At 47.6% G+C, this 23418-nt stretch overlaps 9 protein-coding genes and 1 non-coding gene across 10 annotated transcripts; 7 read left to right on the top strand and 3 right to left on the bottom strand.

The window, feature by feature from the left end:
- Positions 1–105: 105 nt before the first annotated feature.
- Positions 106–1421, bottom strand: BKA55DRAFT_522434 (uncharacterized protein; the record flags this gene model as incomplete). The annotated part of the gene is made up of 5 exons (XM_046188580.1): positions 106–434; positions 485–615; positions 662–1121; positions 1179–1215; positions 1278–1421. 5 exons carry the CDS (start codon positions 1419–1421, stop codon positions 106–108), a joined length of 1101 nt encoding a protein of 366 aa, XP_046044810.1.
- A 1033-nt stretch (positions 1422–2454) lies between these two features.
- Positions 2455–4330, bottom strand: BKA55DRAFT_579842 (uncharacterized protein). Its single transcript, XM_046193919.1, has one exon. It carries the CDS (start codon positions 4056–4058, stop codon positions 2559–2561), a length of 1500 nt encoding a protein of 499 aa, XP_046044809.1. The 5' UTR covers positions 4059–4330; the 3' UTR covers positions 2455–2558.
- A 134-nt stretch (positions 4331–4464) lies between these two features.
- Positions 4465–5459, top strand: BKA55DRAFT_544228 (uncharacterized protein; the record flags this gene model as incomplete). Its single annotated transcript, XM_046190683.1, has 2 exons — positions 4465–4509; positions 4560–5459. 2 exons carry the CDS (start codon positions 4465–4467, stop codon positions 5457–5459), a joined length of 945 nt encoding a protein of 314 aa, XP_046044808.1.
- A 1642-nt stretch (positions 5460–7101) lies between these two features.
- BKA55DRAFT_141265 (uncharacterized protein) lies at positions 7102–7583 on the bottom strand. Its single transcript, XM_046184895.1, has one exon. It carries the CDS (start codon positions 7502–7504, stop codon positions 7163–7165), a length of 342 nt encoding a protein of 113 aa, XP_046044807.1. The 5' UTR covers positions 7505–7583; the 3' UTR covers positions 7102–7162.
- A 537-nt stretch (positions 7584–8120) lies between these two features.
- On the top strand, positions 8121–8426 carry BKA55DRAFT_544227 (uncharacterized protein; the record flags this gene model as incomplete). Its single annotated transcript, XM_046190682.1, has 1 exon — positions 8121–8426. The coding sequence occupies one exon, from the start codon at positions 8121–8123 to the stop codon at positions 8424–8426; it is 306 nt and encodes a 101-aa protein (XP_046044806.1).
- Positions 8427–11329: 2903 nt separating this feature from the next.
- On the top strand, positions 11330–13223 carry BKA55DRAFT_708999 (uncharacterized protein; the record flags this gene model as incomplete). Its single annotated transcript, XM_046200754.1, has 6 exons — positions 11330–11612; positions 11931–11952; positions 11993–12234; positions 12282–12529; positions 12583–12929; positions 13105–13223. Coding segments are annotated over exons 1-6 (1059 nt in total), but the record flags the coding sequence as incomplete, so codon positions are not given.
- A 132-nt stretch (positions 13224–13355) lies between these two features.
- Positions 13356–13427, top strand: BKA55DRAFT_t275. The gene has a single exon. It is a non-coding gene; the product is annotated as a tRNA-Gln (tRNA).
- A 1297-nt stretch (positions 13428–14724) lies between these two features.
- BKA55DRAFT_579839 (Nitroreductase-like protein) lies at positions 14725–16081 on the top strand. The gene is made up of 2 exons (XM_046193918.1): positions 14725–15903; positions 15982–16081. The coding sequence occupies exon 1, from the start codon at positions 14962–14964 to the stop codon at positions 15745–15747; it is 786 nt and encodes a 261-aa protein (XP_046044804.1). The 5' UTR covers positions 14725–14961; the 3' UTR covers positions 15748–15903; positions 15982–16081.
- A 55-nt stretch (positions 16082–16136) lies between these two features.
- Positions 16137–16846, top strand: BKA55DRAFT_695222 (AhpC/TSA antioxidant enzyme-domain-containing protein; the record flags this gene model as incomplete). Its single annotated transcript, XM_046200132.1, has 2 exons — positions 16137–16346; positions 16391–16846. The coding sequence occupies 2 exons, from the start codon at positions 16137–16139 to the stop codon at positions 16844–16846; spliced, it is 666 nt and encodes a 221-aa protein (XP_046044803.1).
- A 583-nt stretch (positions 16847–17429) lies between these two features.
- Positions 17430–22777, top strand: BKA55DRAFT_597980 (uncharacterized protein; the record flags this gene model as incomplete). The annotated part of the gene is made up of 10 exons (XM_046196151.1): positions 17430–17690; positions 17737–17953; positions 18001–18392; positions 18439–19025; positions 19472–19949; positions 20000–20204; positions 20250–20281; positions 20327–21593; positions 21642–21743; positions 22080–22777. 10 exons carry the CDS (start codon positions 17430–17432, stop codon positions 22775–22777), a joined length of 4239 nt encoding a protein of 1412 aa, XP_046044802.1.
- Positions 22778–23418: the final 641 nt, after the last annotated feature.

Raw genomic sequence — 23418 nt, 5'->3', positions numbered from 1 at the left:
CTCAATGTTTACAAAACTCACCTCAAGATGAGTCAAAACACACACAAAGATATGCAAAACGAAAAGGTTCAAGTATCAATATCACAGTTCACAAGGAAAAACCCATCATCGGACACTATTCTGCGACGACATGGAACCTCTGCCGCCAGACTCAGTCATGCTAGGTGTATGATGTTCACGCTGCTGCAGTCGCGAGATGGAATTGACGTCTTTGGCGCCTGGTAAGCTGATTGCGTCGTAGTCCAGATAGGCGTACGCACGCTGTCCCTCAATGACTTCCTCGACGTCCCTTGGACTGCGGGAGCGACGCAGGGCGATGGAGTTGGTGTAGGTGTTGCTGGCGTGGCTGAGGCCGTTGGCGGGGTAAGTGGTGTTGCCGGAGGATAAGCCTGGGATGAATTTGCGGAAGATGGGGCGGAGAAGAGCGAGGCAGCCTGGGAGTGTTAGTGAGGTGGCAGATGGGAATGTAAGGGAAGAGACATACTGGTGAAGACGGCGAGGTGGACTTCGACGTTGGCCCAGACCATTGCGAGGGAGAAGTCGTAGGGGAATTCTCGTGAGTTGGCGGTGTATCGCTGCGCTTCGACAATTTGAAAGATGGAAGCAATACCGACTCTGTAAAGTGTAAGCAATTGATAGTCTCACGATGAAGTGAACTTACAATGATCCAAGGCTGAAGATACCAATGACAGCAATTTTTTGCCCAAATATCAACTTCATCCTCACGACCTCAAACAACGGTAGGGCAAGAATAATGAAATCCATCAAACAATGCGTCAAATCAGTCCCAAGATAATACTGCCCAATGTTATTCATGCATTTCCCATCAATAGACTTATCCCAATATGCCTGCACAGGCATACAGTGAAAAATCGTCATAAACGTCCGGATGGTGATCCAGCATCCACAGCATACCATCAAGATAATGATGGGTACGCGTATAGACGAGAACTGAAAGATGCGACGGTAAAAAGTGAGCACGGCCATCTTGCTGAGAAAGATTGACCACGAGTACAGAATCTCGCTTGCGAAGAGAATCTCATGTGATTTCTCAAGAATGTAATCGATCTTCTCTTCGGGAAAGTGGCCGATTTTGCGACCCATGTAAAAACATACGGTCCCTTGGAAGTTTGTTAATTCAGGTAATTGGAGGAGAAAATGATGAGAGCGTCACTCACACACGATGAGAAGAATTGCATAACCAAGAGCCACAAACTACACGATCATAAGCATTTATTTTGATAAACTGGAGGTTAAAGTTAGGTTTGAGGTCGTACCCAAGCTGCGATTGACAAGGCATCGTCATAGCCAACACCCATCTTAGTCATGCGCCTCGCCTTGATTCTAAGGATCAGGGCGAGGGCGCTCGCAGGGACGGGGATGATTATGGCGGCCCAGACATTGGGAACCCGGCCCGTCATGATTGAGGTGGGAGCAACGAAGAGAAGCTTCTGGGATTCATTTGAATATGGAGAGGTAAATGAAGGTGAGAGCTTTGGGGGGAAGGGAAAAAAGAGGGGCGACTGGGTGAGCCTTTATGCCGAAGGAAAGCTAAGAAAGATACGAGCGGTAGGATTGCCTTAGATTAGCTGCTAGGTACTGGATGAGTGACCTGCTGTGCTGTTGGGTGTGGCAGGGGCCAAGGCATTAGCATTGCCACAACGTTGACAAGCCAAGCGACTTGTGCAACCCTCCGTCAGTACAAAGCTGAAAGAGAATTGCAGCAGGGGCACCACTGTAAATTAAAGAAAATACGCCCCGTCAGCTTCCGCAAAATGGCTGCCTTATTTTCAACCCTTGTCTGCTTCACTCAAGCATTGGCTAAATGGGGGGAAAGTCGCGCAGTCATCATCACACCCACTTCTGCTGGGCGAATAGAAAGGCCAAGCTCACGAGACACTGCGACGCTGATCAAGTGACCCCAAGATAAGGGTTCATTGGCCAAGCTGAAAATGCGGTCGTTATCTCCCAAGGTACTACGTAGAGATAGGCTTTTTTGGATTGGCACCTTCTTGATGGAGGTTAGTTTTATGCCGGTGAGATTGTTCTACAAGCCTTCTTTTCTTCTTTTCCTTCTTTATGGGGGTTTTTGAGGAGAGAGGAATGGAATTTGGGAGGAATTGGATTTTGGGTACACGTCATAGAGGGCTTGGCCTGGACTGGGGTCGGTAGAAGTAGTGGATATCTACCCCAGACTTTAAACGAGTCAGGTCCCACTTGGCACCAGCATTAGCCGTTGAAATCTGCCGCCGTTAAAAACGAGGCTTTGTTCGCCGGCTTATCTCAATTGAAACGAAACGTGAAAGACAGGCTGGGAAGTGGGTGTGAACGACCCAACAGCCTTGTGAGGCAGGCTGTGAGCCATGCATTGGAGATGACTCATTTGAATACAAATTGTTTGCTTGAACTGATAAAGAGAATAAAGGAATGCAGTGTGCACGTGCCGAAGCTTGGGAGCAAACTTGTTTATTGAGTGACGCTTTGGTAAATACTGCGATAAACCAGTGAATGAAATCGGCAATTCATCATTAATCATATGGTTATCTCAATCCGTATCGTTATCTTGCAATTACTTCCGCACGGTCCATGATTTCCTGGCAGCTATTCCAAATCCTCCTTCTGTTCCTCAACCCCGGTAGTTCTCCCCACCGTCTCGTCAACTCCCCCCGCAATCGCGTCCAATTAGTATTCTTCCGATCCAGCATCCCCACAGGCGTCGTGTATCTGTGTTTCTGTTTCTCTTGAAGCTCATTTGCAAAACGAACTAATCGCTCAATTTTTGCTGCATCTTCCTCAGATCCACTGTCGTTGAGACGAGCGGAAGATATCTCGTCGTTAGTTTTGACCAAGGTTTGGCCGATTTCTGTTTGCTCGGCTGCTGTTGTTGTGACGAAGAATGAGAGCGGGAGGGAGGACCATGCTTCGTAGAGCCAGGGGAGTTCGCGGAGGGTTAGGTGGTAGAAGAGGGATTGCGGGAGATGGCGGAATGATCGTGATGATCGTCGCAGGTTTGCAATGTCCCATGAATCAAGTCGAAGGAGAATTTCGAGCTTGATCTCCTGCGGCAGCTTGGAGAAGACATCTGTAGAATGCGCCATTGACAAAGCCTCGTCTGAACAACTGTCGTCAGGGTTGCTGGTATTCTGTACTGATACAAGAATATCCTGTAACCCCGGGACAAAGCACGGATTCGCCGCAAGAAACTCGTCACCAATGTGATGCCTCCAGTACATTTCCCTTCCCCTCTTCACGGCAGCATGTTCTGGTATCGGCATCCCAAGTGCATTTCTTCCCTGTCCCCATCTCGCCAAAGCCTCAACATCCGCAAATCCATATCGATATATCGACGCTCGCTTGAACACCTCAAAGCATGTCGGATGAACTGGCATTGCACTAACACCATCATCATCATAGTCTGTCTCTGGGGCGCGAACATTGTTGCGTCGTGGAAAAACTTCCGAATAAGACCTGTAGTCGGGTTCCATGCAGCCGCTTATACCGCTGAGTACAAAACGGCCTTGTTTCTCGAAATCTTCAAGTTCACTTTCCTGTGGCTCCCAGGTCTCGTTGCGGGATAAGAGGCATTGATATGTATTGCACTCTCTCATCGCCTCGGCTGAGATGCGGTTTCCGTGGTATGCATTGATTGATGTGCAGTTCGGTCCGGAAACGTGCTCAGAACGGCTAGAATAGAGATTTCTAGTCGAGATAAATCTCGTTTCTGGTTCTGGGCCATTTCTCGGGATGGAAGTGCAGCCTGGTTGTGCGCAACTTTGGCTTCCGGGGAGTTCTCCGATGCCAGCTTTTGCATGGCTGCACCATGCTGCTGAGGGGGGTTCTCCATTTGTTCGATGACGGCTGATGTTGAAGCTGACGCCGCAAATCATGCAGGGTGTTTCTACATCTTGGTCTGTGTACAAATCTATTTGGAAGAAATCGAAGGATGGAAATACATATGGCGCTGCTGTGTGTTCATAGAAGCCCACGCTTCGCATCGCTCCGTCATTGTCCACGTTGACGTCAACAGAGTGTGTAGACATCGCTTCGTCCAGGTCCATGATGGTTTGATAGTACCTAGGCTCAGTTTAAAACGGATCGGCGGACTGGAGCTCGTTTGATGCTAGTGGGAGTAAAATGGGAATGGTTTGAGAAAATTGTGGGTGATGAGGGGTTGAAACGTTGTTTCACAGTCTCCCCACTTGTCCAAGTTTGCGGCTGATGAGATATACTTGTAAACTGCAGACAAACTTCTCGTGGCAATAAGTAGCCACTAACTGCAACGATCTCCACCAAGTTGGTCTTATCGATAAGCACGTGTTTCAGAGGCAAGAGTTGAACACGAATTGACGTAGACGCACTGAACCGCGTTCCTTTCCATCAACTGTAAAACCAGCCAATCAATTTTACGATACAGACGTAGACTACCTGCGATTGAGATAAACTTACATATAAAGCACTGCAACAATGCCAAAACCTCTCGCGCCTCTCCAACCGGAGGTGTTGAACGCGGTTAGGCCCACAATGACGCCCTGACTCAGTTCCTCGCTGACAATCCCCAGCTCAAAGAGGAGAGTATTGTCAAAGACAAGCTAGCCGACACAGCTGCACTTAAAGAAAATAGCCCACCAAAGTCTTCGCCTGCGAAAAAGGCCACTCCAGCTTCTGGCAAAAAGCGCAAGGCCGAATTGTCCCTCGATGAAGAAATTGCAGCATACAAGGCTGACCTGAACGATACCGTCAGCCAAGCTTCTTTTGAGAACGATAGACTTCCCAGTTGTAGTGTCATCCGCACCAAGATGAACAAGCTCTTTGACTCGGGTGTTATGAACAAAGCTGAGTTCTGCAGAGCCACCGGTGCTAACTCAAACTCCCTTAACAAATTCCTCAAACAGAAAGGTCCCTTCGGTGGATCTAATAGTGCTGTTTGGCGTAATGCATACGTATGGTTTCAACAACGTGAAGTTGTGGGCCTTAAAATGCCAGACACCAAGAAACGACAGCTCGAGGAGAGTAAGAAGGATACCGCTGATGGAACTCCCTCCAAGACCGCAGCTACAAAAGCCCTCCCTGATATTAGCGAGATTCACCTCGAAGGCGAAGAGACAGATGAGGTACCCATCTACGACAACTGCGATGAGATCCGCCGCAAGATAAACGCACACATGAAAATACCCAGCGTGACCCAAGCGCAATTCTGCAGAGATATCTACGCTCAGTGGAAAGCACCCAAGTGCAAGGGTATCCAATCAAAACAGCTTTCTGACTTCCGGAATGCAAAGGGCGGTAATGCCGGGGCGAAGAGTTCCGTATTTTACGGAGCATATGTTTATTTTGAGAAGGTGAGGATCGCGCAGGGGAAACCGGTCACGAAACATAGGGTGGAAATGACGTTTATGCATCCAGGGGGTATTCCGAGAGATCGGGATGATAGAACGACTTGGTTTGCTGGTGCGGCTTGACGATGCTTTCGTCGCTGGTAATAAACTGATGGGGAAATGGTCGATGTGTTCTGTTCTGGGTGTTTGATCTCGCGGGCTTGATAGGGATCATGCTTGGATGATATCTGCTGGTCAGTGAGTAAAATGGGGCTGTATCAATTTGGGATTTGCTTGATGAAAGTCTGGTGTTTGCTTACTCTTTGAACTGTAGCTGCTACTTGTGACGAATGTACTTGCGCTGTAGACTTTGCCAGGCAGTTCTTGAAGACGTGTAGGAGAGCACTGCCAGCGCCTCCAATGGGCTGGGTCAACCGTATGGAACAGAGCACGCTCTCGCGAATTTGTGTGAAGCGATACCAAATGACCTCCGCCGCGTCAGAACGGATAGATACCAGCGCGAAACCGACATATTCAGTGCGCATCAAGAAAGAGCAATATTGTCAATCGGCACCAAGACGTTTAATGATTTTGAGCCCCGCGACATAGTCTAACTGGTCTACAGTGAGCGCACATCGACAAGGGTCGCGATAACCAGCCAACAACTAACACAGACAACTTCGCAACCACCAAAAAAGAAGAAGAACATGCACAACAGGTCAAGCAATTACAGAAGGTAAAAACAGCGAAAAAGAAAAATTACATACAACAGCGGGGATTCGCTGGTCGTCACCGACCCAACTACTAATCCGCCGGTTAGTGGCTTGACTATGGGAGAGCGGACGGGATCCCGTATTTTCCACTACCTTTGGTCGTATGTGCTAGAGGAAAGTGAGCTTACGTCCTATAACCACACGAGCTTACAGCGGTCTTGAGTGCTGTTCAGTGGGTCGGCCTGCCGGGTTTCGGTCACCAGGCATATTGATAGCTTGGATATTGACCGGAAAATCTCACGGTCAGTCATTCAGAAGTATTGAAATGGATGAAATGTGTCCCTTTTTGTCATTGTATCATGTTATGTAAACTTCTTGCGGGAAGTTCCCCTGATCCATTGGGACCTCGGTTCGCTGTTTCGTGTCTCATTGGTTCTGTCTCACAACTTCACATTCAGATCAGCAACCTTGAATGAATGGGCAACTTCCAGCCGGATCCCAGCATTAAATGTTGGCCAGAAGCTCAAATTAAATCACGGTCCGCGATCTCAAATATTACCTCAAATCTCATGAGCTTCCAATTGGCAAGTTTCTGCTCTATTCTCTGCTCATCGACCGCTTTGTCCACGCAACATGTATCCCCCAACAAACGAAGAGCTACCCTACAGAATTGGCGCTAGACGAGATGCTCAGTGATATTGTCCACGACCGCTGTCTCAACAAGCGCTAGCGCCCCAGCTCCTCTAACGAGTTTTCAGAGACCATTTCTTGCAGGCACATACCGTTGGAAGAAAACTCTGCCTTGATCGGCCCATTGTAAATGTTTCTGTAGCGATAAGATTATCCATTACTTGGCAGCCTCATTTCTTTGCAAAATCCTCATTCAATCGCGCCTCCATTTGCTGAAGTCGCCTCGATGCTCCCCGATACCCACTGAACCCAGTCGCATTTTTTCAGTAGCGAAATGAGGCTGACAAAAAAAAAGTGGCTGGGCCAAATCAGAGTTTTCACTCTGCCTCAGGCCTAAGTCCACCAAGACCCACTGTAACTCTCTATAAAAGTCCAATCTTCCTCAGACCTTTGGGATTTTTTTTCTTTTCTTCTTCATGTCGACAATACTTCAGAGAATCATTTCTATAGTATTCGACCTTCTCTTGGTTCCCTAAAAGAGCCACAGATCCCACCCTGGTTGATGAATGTATATCCTCGACACCCTAGAGTGAATACCCTCTTGGTCCTCTCGCCCTGTCCGCAAGGATGGCGGTGGTTGTCTCGTGCAGCTGCTGTATAGAGATGGTTTGCTTGATGATCTCGACCCCAGCTGTGGTCTTGCCCTTGGGCGCGTGGCTGGGGTGGGTGTTGATGGACGTCTGACAGGCGTGTTTTCTTTTTTCCTTTTCGTTGCTTTCTGGGGCTTGTCTTCGGGAGTGAGGAAGATGGTCTGTGATGCGATGATTGGTATCGCACTCTCAGCATCGTGATGTGAAATGTTTATCCGTACCCTTGTCTCACTCTGAGATCTGCCATCTTACTCCGTGGCTTATTTCTATTTTTGTTCAAGGAAGATTAAATGTAGCCCAATACTCACCGCGATATACTAGCTGTAAAGCTCCTGTGGATATAGCGGTCCATCATCATGGCCACATCCCGTAAGGTACTCTTGGAGTGCTATTCGTAAATTGTACTATCTTTTTGATCATTAATTGTCGGACCTCCAAGTCAAGTCTTGGGTCACGTAAACAATAGGCGCGTGGACAAGTCTGGTTGGTCGCAGTTTCGCTTCCCTGAGGCACGGTGTTTTCGCCATGTCAATGCCTGCCCTTGTTCACAGGCCATGTCTTGTTAACGAACACCTGAAGCTCTTTGTTAGCCGAACTTGTCTTGCTGTTCAATGCCCGCCAGGCAGTGACATTGTCTCACGATGTCCCTTTGTTTCTTGCTCCCTTGTTTACCTGTTGTTCGAGCGATATTTCATGACGCATGAGAACAACAAAGAGGATAGTCCTTTATAACTGCAGCAACTTCTGCTCTCAATACTCCCAATCACCAACGATTGACAACATCAAAAGCTACCATAGTAACATCATCAGCCATGTGTATCATCTACTCTACTCCTAAAAGTTGCGGCAACTGCGAAGCTGAGGATATCGCGCTTACCAACAAAGAGGAATGCGAAGCTATCAAGCAAGGCCAGGCCTGTCTGGGAAAGAAAGAGGTCGTGCTTAACAATGCATGGCTGTGTCCAGCGTGCAAATTTAATACAGCTCGTGGCCCGTCCTACCTGGAAACATACGACTATCAACCAAAGATCCGACAACAGATCACCAAAGAAGAGAGTGCTGAAAAGAAGACGGGTTGCTTCACGGATAAAGTCAAGAAGATGATCGGTAAAAAGTAGGGATCCATGCTTCTCTGCTAGCACTGACTACAAGGTTGAGCCGCCAACTAACACAAGACCCTGGAGAGTAAGTATTGGGTGCACTCCTATGCAGCAGGACGAGAGATATCTGGGATCATAGGAACAGCTATTTATGCAAGACTCGCGAAGATAACACAGCTGTACAGTGTATCTGAAAGGGAATTCGGAAGATTAGTAAACAAATATATTCTTCTGCAACGAGTGTCAAGCCTCTACAAGCTGTCCATTGTCATGCCGCGTGCTTTTGAATGAAAATCAATGTTGCTTTTGATGTAATTGGTAAGCTGAAAGGAGCATGCTCTCACTTGCCACTGCGTCAATGCCTACTTTTAAAGACGATTCCTGAGTTTGAGTTCTTTGTAATTGCTGCAAAATGTCAATCTGAATCATAACTTGGCTTGACTTATTCACGTCTCAGTATCTGGGCTGATTTAACCACTGTATATAATCCCGCACCAGCTCCTGCTTCCCGATTAATCAAACTCGCATTTAAGTATTCTATTCTACCAAATAAAAGTCTACAGCAACACCAAACAGCAGCATAAGCCATGTGCAAGGACCTTTATTGCCGGACGCTTTGCGGCGCATGCGAGAAGAAGTCCACGGATCAAGATAGGCAGAAATATGAGGACAAAGGAATAGACATATGCAAAACTGCTAAGGAATAGGGGAGGATCTGTCCACAAAGACCTATCGATGAGACGAGCGGTTCCTGTCGGAAATGCGGCGAGGACACATACTTGGGACTGTATCAGACAGGACGATATTGGTAAGAGAGTTGGTAAGCGGCATGGCTAATGGTATAGCAGCTCGGAAGGTGAAGCTTCTAGCATGCTTTCTGCGTTACTGTACTGATTCAGTTAAGCCTATAGTGAAGAGTGACTAAGAATGTCTTGACAAGGGAACTGCTTGTCCAGGGCTCCCTAGACCAGTCCTGACCATAACTCTATTCTTGAATAGATGCTCTCAGTGTTCGCCAATACTTTGAGGCAGAGTGCTAAGCCTGAACCAATTTCTTATTTCCTTGTTCACCTTCCTTCCGTGCCTTTTTCACCACTGACTGGTTACTCCGATTCATATAGAGCACCGACCTCGACCCGTGTATAAAAGCCCCTGGCAACCCCGTCTCCTCTCCAGAACTATCTTGTATGAAAACTTTTCCTCGACCAAACCAAACTCTAGTCACAATAAACTGGAACACAATCATGTGTACTGAACATATTGGACTACCCCTCTGTGGCAACTGCGGCCTCGACTACGATCAGAAAGAGATATGGAGCGTTTATGGAAAAACATGGATAAAGATGTGTGAATCTGCTAAGAAGGAGACAAATACTCTTTGTCAACGTTGTCGCAATGACACATCTCGGGGACCGCCTTGGACTGGGCAAAGTCGATAAGAGGGTCAGTTAGTGATTCTTTTTACTGTTTCTAAAGGAAAAGTTAACAGGGTACTTACTGCATAATTGTACTTGTCTGGTTAAATCCTTTGTGAAGAGTGACTTAAAATAACGTGAGAAGGGCACCGCCTGGCTCGAGCTCCGTCGAACAAGCCCTGTCAGAGACTTGTCTTTGACCAGACTACCAGTGTTCACCACATGCTTTGATATAACTTGCACATTGGCCATTTTTGGACCTTTGTGTAGTGTGAGTCGAACAAAGAGCTAACTTTGTTCACTTACAAAGGAAGAAGACTTCGGATACATGAACATCAGATTATATTACCAACATTACCTATAAGTCAGTGTTTACGCTGAATATATTCTGCTTTGGCTTATCCACATACATTCACAACTTTCATCCACCCTATCAACCCTTTACAAAACCTTACAACGAGCATCCCTCGATATACACTCAACCATCAACAAACATGTGCACCATACCCAAGATAACCTGGACATGCCCCCAGTGCGGCAAGAAAACCGGCCCTGAATCTGGCCCGCTCCTCAAATGCAGAGACGCCGAGGCGGGGAAGAATTGCCCGAGGAGAAACGAGCAACCAATGTCTGGATCCAAGGCATGCGATAATCACAAGCATCTCCCGAAGAAAGAGAAGGAGTGGTATCAGAACTTGTGATTATACGCAGGGGAAGGTGATTAGGAAAAGGTCCGCTTGAGCAGTCACTTTAGCCAACATTCACTCACGGTTTCGTATACTATCAACCTTGGAATATTAACGACTTGTTTCTTCACATGATGCATTGACGTGAGACATGCGGGAAGATTCCGCGCTCGACCAGAATCTTGTCCAGATAGCTCATCAGTGCATAAATTCAGGCTGCATACAGCGTCCCGGAATCTACTTGTTTGGTTCACTGATGTGTAGTCTGAAGTGAATTTTGCCGAGCGCTGAAGTTTACTGCGTGTCTTACCCCAGGAAAAGTGATTGGCGTAGTTGCATAGCTGCCAAATGGCCTGTAGTATAAATATAGTTCAAAATTCTATGCCCTGCCGTGCAGTAGCAAACATACCTCCTGGTGCTCAGTCACCTCAAGATCCAAGAACTTTCCGCTCACAATGTGCACTGTCACTCAGAACATAAGTAAATGCCGCTTCTGCCCAAAGGAACGGAATCTCGACTTAGGAGAAACAGTTCAGTGCGAGAAAGTGAAGAGTGAGAAGAAGTGCGATGGAGTTACCATAAAAGAAATCCACCATGAGTGGATATGCGAGACTTGCTCCACGCAAAAGACAACCGAAAAGACATAGCAAGAAGACCTAGATATAAGAGGATCTTGGAAACAAGCAGGCTAATAAACAATTTTCAAGAATTGACTCGGACGCAATGACTGGGTTGTGTCAGTGACTGCTCGTGGTTTTGCGTGCCGCACCGACAAGTTGGCTTTGTAGGGCTGCATGATCATAGTTTCGGAACTAACATGGTACTGTAAAGCCTAGGGAGTATTGAAACAAACGTGTGATGATTCAGAAATGAGCCAAGGAGAAGAGCTTCATTCGACCCTTTGGCCAGCGATACTACAAGTTCCTTAGACCCTCTCACTAGCCCAATGTTCGAGGAACCCTAGCCGTGCTTATCACCCAACATGGTATATTTGAGGGTCTATCAAGCAAGATCCATCTTCGATGGAACAAAAGACTTTCCTAGCAGCCAGCCCAATCAATACTGCAAAAACTGACTCCGGTAATGAGATTGGCCTCTGCGCCGTTAAGCTTTCAGCCTTTCAGCGCAGCCCCACCATGGAGATGTCCGCGGACGAGCCCGTAGAATCGGACAGCCCCACCTCCGATTGGCTGCACTGCCTCTGGAGTTCCTGGTATAAGAAGATGAGAGAAGTGCGCAGCAGAAGCCGATATCATCAACCATTCGCTTTAATACCCAATCAAGTCATCACCTAACACGCTGACCACTCAACTTTAAGTACCTACCTCAACCTTTGCACGTCTACACCAACATCATGATGAACTGTCATAAAGAACCCGAGTTCCAAATCCGCGACATCCCCAGCCTCCGTGGCTACATAGCCATTGTCACAGGCGGTAATTGGTTAACTAAACCCCTACAAATCCCATTACTGATTGGTCAGGCAACTCCGGTATTGGCTATGAAACAACCCTTCAACTCGCTCTCAAGGGCGCTAGAGTCTACATCGCCAGCCGCTCAAGCGAAAGAGTCAACAAAGCCATCTCCGAGATGCGACGGAACAGTCCGGACTTAGATATTCACTTCCTCAAGCTTGATCTTCAAGATCTTCAGAGTATCAAGGACACTGCTGCTGATTTCATGAGTCGCGAGAGTCGCCTTGATCTGTTGATCAACAACGCTGGCGTAAGTGCAACCCGAAGCATTAAGAAATACAGCTAACGCAGCACAAGATCATGGCTAGTCCCTGGCAATTGACAAATGACGGCTTTGAAGTCCAATGGCAGACTTGCTTCCTCTCTCACCACGCCCTCACCATGTCATTGATGCCTCTCCTCGTCGCAGCCGCTCAAACCAGTGGTCGCATGGACCGTGTGAGAGTTGTTAATGTTGCTAGCGACATGGCTTTCAGAATGGGACCGGAAGCCATCAATTATGAGGATCCCAACCTCACCGGTGTCACTGGGCAGCTAGCACCATGGTAAGCATTCCAAATCAGGATCTTCTTCGATTCAGCTTGCTAACCTACATCAGGAGGAGATATGGTCACTGCAAGCAAGCCAGCATCATCGCCGCGAAAGCCATAACAGAACGCTACCAGCCGCTCGGCGTAACAGCATACTCCCTTCACCCAGGTATCATCAAGTCCGGTCTCCAATCTCACTCGAACAGCATCTTTGGTGCCATGACCCGTGTGGCTATGAAAGTCGGCCCAACATCTACACCACTCGAAGGATCAATGAACTCGCTGTTCTGTGCTACAAGCTCTCAAGCTTACGAGCATGCTGGGAGATATTATGTTCCTGTTCAGAAGCTGGATGACAAGGCTAATAAGTGGCTGGATGATCCTCAGGCTGTTGGCAAACTTTGGGACTTGGCGAGTAAACTATTGAAGGAGCATGGGTTTGTTTTTGAGGACTTGCCTCAGTATTATGCTTGATTAGGAGGACAGGATGGTACTAGAACTACAACATAGGTAGCGCCGAGTATTTTGGTACGTGGTATTTAGAAACATATGCATTGTGGCGACAGTTATTGAATAAATGGTATAAGCAGATGCTTTTCATGCATTCCGTTTCTTTGACTGTTGCGCCCAACCTCCATCAAGTTCTGAGTTGGATCTTGCTAGAGAATATAACATTACGCTCACAACCAAAGTGAAAACTATCATGGTATTCTCTGCTGCTTTAAGTGCTTGCACGCGTCAATGCATTAGAAGAACCTTATGTTTGTTAAAATTCATGAATTTGAGAGACATAACTGGGTATAGATTACAGTAAAAGAAAAAGTGATCAAGAATTAAAAAAGGTTTCGTGGTCTAACGGTTATGACTGCGGATTCTGATTCCGCCAGCGAGGGTTCGACTCCCTCCGAGACCTGCTTTTTGACATCTGCTAATGCTTTATTCAATACGCATTGGATTCATGAACTACTCAGTTTTTTTAATTTTTATTTTCCAATTTGAACCTTCTGGCTGATATGCAGTATTTGTTATGTGGACTTTATTCACTGAAGCATTTTTATACTGCTATGCTATTCTCTTTGCCAATGTGAATCTGCAATTTAAGCCAGGATGTCAATTTCAGGCTTTCCGTTATTCTAGTTGAAAACACTACTGCAAGCAGGGTCGAGATAATCTCATTTATCTTTTCTAAATGCGGCAACCAAAGTGGCACCTGACTTAAACTTTATAGCTGTTTATACTCGAAACCAGAATTGGCTGAATCTAGGAGTCCTTTTTCTATACCTCCAGCTTGGGTCCCAAACTTGCGTGCAGAGTAGGGCGTGTATTATCAGCCAGAAAGCTTTTATATGTGCGGAAATGCTTTGATTGACTGCATTAAGTAGTGTCAAACCATATAGCTATGTGTTTATTTAAATATTTCTTTATTCGTGCTTCTATTGAGTTTATGCAAACTTATACCTTTCAGCGATCCTTTGTGTCCAAGTTACATGTCCTACATACTGGGACCTTAGAAGCACTTGTCAACAAGACTCTGTTGATGGCCAGGAACATAAGGCGAGGTACAATAACCACTAGGTCTCGACCAGGACGCACTCTGAATGACACATGCCAATGATACCATTTAGGCTGATGCAAATCGAATGATAATGACTGGCAAACACAAGTGTTTTTAATTTCTCATGAGGTACAATAGAAATGCTTCAACGTCTCACGAATAGGGCTTTTCCCACACGCTCTGTAGATTTCTTTCACAAACCAGCCTTCACTATAACTCTGTCAAGAAATGGCCAGGTCTTCGAATACTAACTTTAGTCATATGTTCTCCAGGTATAAAAGCTGTATATTTTCCCTCAAAAGCCTTTTTCCAATCATCAGGCTTCGTCCTTTTCAAACATCTCTAGTTCGTTCATAACAAATGTCCCAAAACTCCCTGCTGATAACCTTGGACTGGTTGTATAAGTTGACTTGATAAATCCGATCAGTTGCAAAGTGTTGCGTAACGCCGAAAATTACTGTAGTCTGTTGTCACCCCCGGCCATTACCTGGGATGGACCTGGACACCCTTTGAGTAAAGGACTCTCATACTGGGCTTCTTGCAGGACATATTTGTCAGCTGGTGTTGCCACAATCTTGCTTATGGAGGATGAGTAATGCCTTTCGGACGAATTGGTGCCCCTCGTCGAGCCGGAAATTCCTGCTACGCCAAGCCTGCCCAAGCCAACGAATAACTACGATTCTTCAGTTAACCGAAAATCCATCTGAAAAATTAGAAATATGCCTTATTCCATCACCTGCATTTCAAGTCTCCACAAGTTTCGACCGAAGACATGCTTAAATCCGATCATGGATAACGCCGCCCTAGAATTTGTCCATATAAGCGACTAACGACCACGTCAAGATCTTGACACCTCAGGCAGATGAACCTTTTAGAAAATCCATAAGTCACCATGTCTCTCATACTCAAGAACATTATGCCCCAAGCTTTCGGCTGCAGAGATCACATTCAAGACGACAGCAAGCCTACAATGCCTTCAGAACAAACCTTCCAGCGCCATGAGATCCAATCAGCTCGCAATGCTGTAGCTGAAACCATTCTCGACAGACATAGCACTCGTGCGTTTTGCACTGGTCAAGCAGTTCCCATGTCTGTCATAGAGGATTGTTTTAGTGTTGCTCAACATGCTCCTTCTTCGACGAATATCCAGCCTTGGAGAGTCACTGTCGCTTCTGGTGAGCCGCTGAAGCGCTTATCTGCGGCACTGATTGCTGCTTTTGAGAATAAAGAGGAGCTCAAGATTGATGCGATTCCTGAGTCGTATAACCACTATCGTTCAGAACTGGGTCATCATGTCTACGGACCGAATGGTTACAACATTGCCCGCGGAGATACAGAGGCAATGACGAAAACTCTCATCGACAACTTTAACTTCTACAACGCGCCAGTCGTCGCCGTTATTTCCATTGATAAAGACCTAAACAAAGGCGATGTTCTGTCAGTTGGGATTTATCTGCAGACCCTTCTTCTACTGTTGACGGAGAAGGGATTGGGCACGCAAGTCTCTGCTGCGCCAACTGGATACCCGGATATCATCAAGAGGGAGTTGGGTATCGATGAGAACCTGGATATCTTGTGCACGGTTGGAATTGGTTTTGAGAACAAGTCTCAGCACATTAATTCTTTGAAGATGCCCAGGGACGATTGGAAGCAGAGTGTCAGATTTGTGATGGGATAGTGGAGTAGTGTTACGTTAGTGGTGTTATGCTTGTTTCTTAGCGCTTTTAGCGGTAAATGACCTGTTGAGGTCTGTTCTAGCATTGTTTGTTTGGCGCTTCCCCAACCTGTTGTCTGGGACGATCTCGTTTCGCTCGTGTATTCGTTCTCTGAACTCCTTTAAAAGTTAACATGACAATTCGCCTCGCTTCTGATGCTGATCTCTTCAATCCAAGGGAAAATACTTGGCACTGACCGGAGTGTTGACATAAAAGTCTCTAGTGCTTACGTCAGACACATTTTGTTGCTTCGACGATGATCATACCCTTAGATAGAGAGGCACATAACGCCCCCGCATCTTGACACAGCACGAGACAAACTTGACTTTGCAGGTTACTCAGAAGATTCAAGATGGATAAATCGTGTGAGATCCCTCAAGGGAAGGAGGTCTCTAACGGCCAAGTCAACGACGACCTACCGACGGCCGAGGCCCTCAAGATCGCTGATGCGATTGAGGTCCTTGATGGCAAGGGAGAGAAGCATACCTTCAAGAGCATTTATAGCGGGCCAGGGCTGCCACGTCGAGTCCTCGTTGTCTTCGTTCGCCATTTCTTCTGCTGCGTATGGTCCCCATACTGCGATATTTGCCCAGCTAACACCCTCAGTCATGCGTGAGCTACACCAGCTTTCTGGCCAAAAACGCAACTCCAGAAAAGCTAAAAGAAATAAACACCGAGATCGTGATAGTAGGTCACGGAGACCTTAGAACAGTCGACATGTATCGCATAGACACAGGCTGCGAATTTCCCATCTATACTGATCCTTCTGAAGAGCTTTACAACACTCTCGGCATGATTCAGACGTGGGAAGAGGGGCCTCCAAATAAGTATATCCCGCACTCGTCTTTCTGGGTAGCTTGGTTGTCCATGAAGAATGCGTTTTGGAAGATACTGGAGGGATATCCTGTGTGGAATTGGGGAACGACGAGTCAGCAGGGCGGAGAGTTCTTATTTGTTGGGGAGGGGGATGATAAGAAGGTGACGTGGTGTCATCGGATGAGGAATTCGAGGGATCATACGGATACTGATGAGATTTTAGAGATTTTGGGGTTGAGGAAGTGAGGATGAGTTGGCGATGTCTTTGTACTTCCTTGTACATAAGTATGAGCGAGACGACAACCTTGAAGCACCTTCACCCATGGCGGAAAGATTAACAGAATCGTACATTTCCCGCACTGATAGCTGAGTTCGTCAGCGGATTGGTTACAACTCACAGGTATGAGAAATAGGTATACAATGGCGATGGAAAGGGAAGCCTACGGTAGGTTTTATTGTTCACATTGCATTTCGCAGAACATGGCTGTCCAATAAGCTGTCTCTCTACGCGACCGGCACCATTGCGTATATTCATCCTTAACAAGCTTACCGAGCGGAGCAAAACAAGCAATAGCGTCTCAGAACACCACCTCGGACAGACTCCCATTATCCGAGATCAGCTGGTATTGGCTGACATTCGGATAATACATTATCGGACTTAAGAAATAGTGGTCTCATTGGTAATACGGCTATTGCCGAGTAAGCTTCACCGGATGAGGTGGGTCAGATCCGACAGCCAAGATGGGGGCTGAAATGAGGTTTAAATGCAGATCAATGTCCTCCAGCCATCCGCTCTCACAGTTGTTCGTTTGTATTGGAATAGACAGCTATGGAGTTCATCGCTGCTGGTGCATCTTGGGCGTTGGGCAAGGCACCTTCGCCGCAGAAAATTCTCGGTCGCCTTGGTCTCGCATCACTCGTCGCGCAGAATTCATGGCCTGAATTATCCTCGAAGCTCTCACCACAAGCGTCAATCGTCTTACCCCATGACTCGTCGTTTGGTGGTCTTGTTAGTAGGTGGCGAGACTGGCATGGGCCGCAGCCTGGTGCCGTCGTGAGGACTTTCTCCGAGAGTGACGTGCAAGAAACTGTAAGGATGATTGTTCTGAGACGAGTGTCCTACTGACATGTCGCAGATTAGATTCGCAAATGGCCATGGAATTCCGTTCCTTGCGAGATCTGGTGGCCATGGAGCAACTGAAGCACTGCAGCTAGCCAAGGATGTCATTGTTGTGGACATGCGGGATCAAAATGTTATTGACATTGCGGATGACGGAAAGTCTGCGAGGATAGGTGGAGGCGCCAGTGTGAAGAAAGTAGTAAATGAGCTCTGGGCAGCTGGAAAGCAAACAGGTAAGTTGGTCACCTGAATCAAGTGACGCTGCTGAAACAGAAGACAGTCACCGGCATCTGCGAATGCGTCGGCGTTTCAGCGCCCGTCCTTGGTGGCGGTCACGGCTGGTTACAAGGCCAATACGGCCTCGCATCAGACCAAGTCATTTCAGCACGAGTTGTACTCCCCAATGGAGACGCAGTGACGGCCTCGGAGGACTCAAACCCCGATTTGTTCTGGGCTCTTCGTGGAGCAGGGCATAACTTTGGCATCGTGACGGAATGGCAGTACCGAATCTACGACATCAACAATCCCAAGTGGTCTTATGAGATTTTCGTCTTTCTTGGGGATAAACTTGAGGATGTTCTGGAGTTGACGAATAAGATGATGAAGACTCAACCGCCGCATTTGACTCACTGGATCTACATCGTCAACATTCCTGAAATTGACCCAGATAAGGCGAGTATCTTTTCTTGGGATGAGAAACCTAGCTGACACTTTGTAGCCAATCATCTGGTACGCCGTCATCTCAGATGGCGCTGTCCAAGAAGCGCGAGACTATGCGAAACCACTACACGACCTCGGTCCTCTCAACGTCGACGCCGGCGAAGCTTCAATGCCTGAGTTAGCCACCATCACCCTCATGGGTGACGATTCTGTCGGATGCGCAAAGGGCTTCACCGGTCTTCGATACCCAATTGGTCTCAAGACATACGATCTCGTCGCCGTGCGCAAAGTCTTCAATGAAATCGCTGACATGTCGAAGCGTGTTCCCGAGTTCGCTGGTTCATTCTTTCTTCTTGAAGGGTATTCTACACATGGCGTCAAGGCAGTTGATGCGAAAAACTCCGCATTTCCTCACCGCGATGATGAGATTCTTGTTACGCCTTACATCCTCTACAAACCTAACGCGACGCTTGATGGACTTGCGCAGGAGCATGGTGAGAAATTGAGGAGGCATTTGTTAGAGGCTAGTGGGGACCCCGAGCATTTACGTGCATACGTTAACTACGCTCATGGCTTTGAGTCTCTGGAAGAGATGTACGGCCATGAGCCCTGGAGGATCGAAAAGCTCAAGACACTCAAAAAGAAGTGGGATCCTGAGAACAGGATGAGGTTTTACGCGCCAATCGTCTAGCAAGGCATTCTCAGCCCTAAAGTCAGTGTCAGCCCTACGCTGAAACCCTTGTAAATCTCACCCGGTCTCGCCGAATCGGTCACTCGGAACAGCGGGCCCGCGGGTCAAGAGCATCCATCACAGGACAGTACCATACGCAGATCAATAGCCAAGACTGCAAGATAAAGCATCATAAGCTATCATGCATAATCATTCGCATCGAAAAGAGTAGCCAGTTCGTGAGGCTTTCACGTGACGTAAGCATCCGCGTGTCCCTGACTCTGCGGCAGTGCAGACGCTAAGCAATCTAAGCTTAAACTACCTATGGGTGGATGTAAATGTCATTTCCTAATTCCCATAAACTATTTTCTCAGTCTCTATACCCAGATACTTGAACCTTGCGGTAGAAGTGAAGATGCAGCAACAGCCTGTTCGAGCAACGTTATCGTGTAGCTCCTGTCGACAACGAAAGTACGCCGCCTTTTCTTGGCGCCGATGACGATGCTGACGAGATCTCCAGACTGAAATGTGACCGCGATGAGCCATGTAGCAATTGTGTTGCGAGAAATGTCTCGTGTCAATATGCGCCTTGGCCACGAGGTCGCGTTGCTGCTCAGAGACGGGATAGCAGACATAATGATCTGAGTGATCGTGTTCGACATCTTGAGCAACTTCTTGGCTCCATGGTTCAACAGATGCCCGCCCAGCAGGGGACGTCTAATGGTTCGCCTAGTATCAAGAGCCCGGCGAGTACTTTTGTTACCACTCAAGGATCTCATCAAGGGTCGCATCAGTCTTCTCATGTGGAGGGCTCAGAGGTCAAGCCTGGGAGAATGATGGCGAATCCCAATGAGACGATTTATGTTTCTAGCAGTCACTGGTCTGCTATCTGTCATGAGGTGAGTAACTACTTAGCGCAGAGAGCACTTCTGAAACGAGGACACCCCAGGTTGAGCATATTCGCGAACATCTGGAGGAAAGCCATGAAGCGAGTGACTTGGGCATAGTGGATCAAGCTCAAAGCCAAGTACCGCTGCTTCTGGGGCCAGGAAGATTAGCCCCAACTCTTGAAGAGATTCTGGCGGACGTTCCCCCGAAGCACATCACAGATAGACTTGTGTCTCGATACTTCACGTCGACTGAGCCGTCGATCAGTACGTTCAACTTCTGGCTCCGGTGTTCTAACTGACTCTGCGAAGTGATCACCCATTCAGGAGAGTTTGAAGGCGAGGTAAGTGACTTCTACTACTGTTTTGCCTGGCTCACCTTTATATAGTACAAACGCTTCTGGAACGACCCCAACTCTGTCTCCGTCCAATGGGTCGGCATGTTCTTCGGCATTCTAGCCACCGGAACATTCCTGTACATTCGATCGCAAGACGAGCTCCCTGAAGGAATGGGATCAGCTCTTGAGGTCGCAGAGTCCTTCCAGCAGAGGTGCACAGACTGTCTTCTTCTTTCCAAGTACTCCACGGCTCCTGGTAAGTATACTTTGGAGACACTCCTATTCAATATCCACGGTGAATTCGTCCGTCGTCGAGATGCTCACTTGGGTGTCTGGATCCTTACCGGTATTGCTATTCGTTTGGCTATGCGAATGGGCTACCATCGTGATCCAGATAACTACCCTCGGATCTCGCCTTTTCACGGCGAGATGCGCCGTCGAGTATGGGGTGTTTTCCAGCAACTTGATATCCTGACCTCTTGCCAACTGGGCTTGCCATCACTCATTCAAGAGTCTCAGTGCGATACTCGCCTGCCGCGTAACATCAACGACGAGGACTTTGGCCCTGAGTCAACACAGCTTCCTCCCCCGAGACCCGAGACGGAGGGTACCGATATATTATATACCCGCGTCAAAGTTAGGATGATGTCCATCTTTCGCACAATCTTCAACCAGGTGTCGCTCGGGAAAACAGAAGATTATAACGAGATCATGGCTCTTGATCAAAAGCTTCATCAGATGCGTCAGTCCATGCCGACTTGCTATAAGATAGCCAGGCTGGAAGATTGCTTCATGGTTCCACCGTACCTCCTCATTCGACGATATAACCTTGAACTACTCTTCCAAAAAGCAAGATGTACACTGCACCGCCATCATATGACCAAGGCATACCAGGACCCTAAGTATAACTACTCCAGAACGGCTTGCGTTGACTCAGCAATGACTGTGCTGGGGCACCAGGCTAGTATATTGAAAGAGGTCCAGGTCGGTGGACTGCTGTACAACGACAGATGGTTTCTCACTTCTCTCGAGAGACATGACTTCTCGCTAGCATCCATGGTAGTTTGCGTCGAGCTTGGAGTGCCACCTGAGCAGCAGAATCCAGAACTCGTGGGATATACTCGTGAGACGATGATCGAGGCGCTTCAAACCTCGCAAGCTTTTTGGGCGGCTATCAAAGCTGTTTCTGCTGAGGCCAAGCAGGCGTATGATATGCTCACTGTGATGCTGAAAGCTGTCACGACTTGTTCAAAAGACGAGGCGAAGCTACCAGCTGAGAATGCGGAGAAAGCGCCGGCTCAGAACGGCAACGGTAATGGTCGGTCTGATGCTCGAATCAATATGTCTTATAAACTGACCAGAGTAGTGAACATGAGTGGGCATTCTGATTCGAACGAGACGCCATTCTCAACTGAGTTCCAAGGCATCGAGGCTATGCTGAACAGCTCGGATGGCGTCGACTGGGTACGTCGCTCTACAAGAACAAAGTTTCCTAAGCTGACCTTCCTCTTCTCAGGATATGTGGGAATCTCTAGTCCACATGCCTGAGGACTTCTCGAATTACGAAATGCCCGAGGGGCTGTGACAAGATGCGATTTTCGCTTTTATCCCCCGATATAATGAGGGCCTATCCTATGTCGGAAGCGGCTGCGTGTCTTGCTGACAGATGACGCAGCAAGCGGGGTTTGGTGTAGACTGATAAATTTTCTCATCTCTCAATCAGATTCACCCAATCAATACACAAGCCTCGTGCAATAGTCATAATCTACTCAATCCGTGAATACTTCTATTAACCTTCCTTAAGCCGTCAATATGCCTGCTCAATTAGTCATCTTCGACTTTGATGGGACTCTTTTTGATACCCATCAAGCCATTTCTCACAGCATCAAGCTCACCTTCGACTCGCTGCTCCCAGACTCAGCTCCGGCAGAGTCTGAAGTGCAGAAGTTGATCGGTTCTGGATTGGGCCTCAAGGAAGTTCTCAAAGAACTACATACTTCTCCCGATTTTTTCGATGAGGGTGAATGGACGTCAACATATCGTCGCTTCTACAACGATGAGGGTCAGAAACTCGTATCGGCATTTCATGGTGCCCAGGAACTATTGAAGAAGTTGGCTGAAAGAGACATTCCTGTCGCCATTATCAGTAACAAAGGAGTGGCCGCAGTCGACGCGGCCCTGAACAACAACGACATCGACACCATCCCCAAAGATTTGATCGTCGGAGATAACACTCCGGGCGCAACGAGGAAGCCTGACCCCGGAAGCTTCGAGAATGTTCTGCTCCCAGCCTTGACAGCTCGTGGGCTCACAGACATTGACGTCTCGAAAACTTTAGTCGTTGGGGACACGGAGGCAGATGTGAAATTTGCTGCCAACATTGGAGCAAAGTCTGTTTGGTGCAGATATGGATATGGGGATAAGCACGCATGTGAGAAGTTGAAGCCTCAATTCACGGTGGGCTCACTGGATGAGGTGGTAGGACTTGTTGACAGGATTTGAATCTTCTGATATGGTTTATCCGAGATCGTGGCTATCACAAATTGGAGCCGTAGGAAGAGGCTCGCATCGAAAGGAAGAGAAACAAAAGGAAATGGCGGGATGCGTGAGTTATCAGATGTATCCCGTAAATAGAGTTCAGCTTATCGATTTTGAAGCCCCGTTTTCCCAGAGGCGAAAAACAAGCCGCGTGCTGCCTTCATGCCGCGCACGAGCATAGAGAGTTTATGTGAGAACAGGGGAACCAATAGCGCGAGGTGGAATGTCTGGACTGCAACTTTCTTCAACCATAAATTCTAAGTAGACAGGGATTCTTGAAACGCTAATCAGGTAGCCTTATATATCTCATGCTCAGCTCAGCTCTATTACTCATCATGTCAGTAACGCAAGACATTACCTACGTGGTAGCCCTATGGAACGTCTCTTTTCAAAGGGCTTCGGTAAAAGACGAAGAATGCCCCCACCAAAGTCAAACCTCCTGCTCAAGTATCCCCAAGCCGTTGCCGGTTCTAACGACGCGCCACACAACTTCCCCTGAAAGCCTTCGGGGGATCAATACCAGCTCGATATCGGGATCTGGAAACGACTTGATTGAGTACCCCCTACTCAAAGCATCCAATGTTGGTATTGCATATGGTATGTGT

The sequence above is a fragment of the Fusarium redolens genome (assembly GCF_020744475.1).
Source record: "Fusarium redolens strain MPI-CAGE-AT-0023 chromosome Unknown BKA55scaffold_17, whole genome shotgun sequence".
Taxonomy (NCBI): domain Eukaryota; kingdom Fungi; phylum Ascomycota; class Sordariomycetes; order Hypocreales; family Nectriaceae; genus Fusarium; species Fusarium redolens.
The sequence above is the reverse complement of the archived record's forward strand: the minus strand, read 5'-3'. Positions and strand labels throughout refer to the sequence as shown.

Excerpts from the sequence above, each read along its gene's own strand:
- BKA55DRAFT_141265 (XM_046184895.1), bottom strand. The coding sequence starts at position 7,504 with ATGCTGAGAGTGCGATACCAATCATCGCATCACAGACCATCTTCCTCA.
- BKA55DRAFT_579839 (XM_046193918.1), top strand. The coding sequence starts at position 14,962 with ATGTCTCTCATACTCAAGAACATTATGCCCCAAGCTTTCGGCTGCAGA.
- BKA55DRAFT_579842 (XM_046193919.1), bottom strand. The coding sequence starts at position 4,058 with ATGGACCTGGACGAAGCGATGTCTACACACTCTGTTGACGTCAACGTG.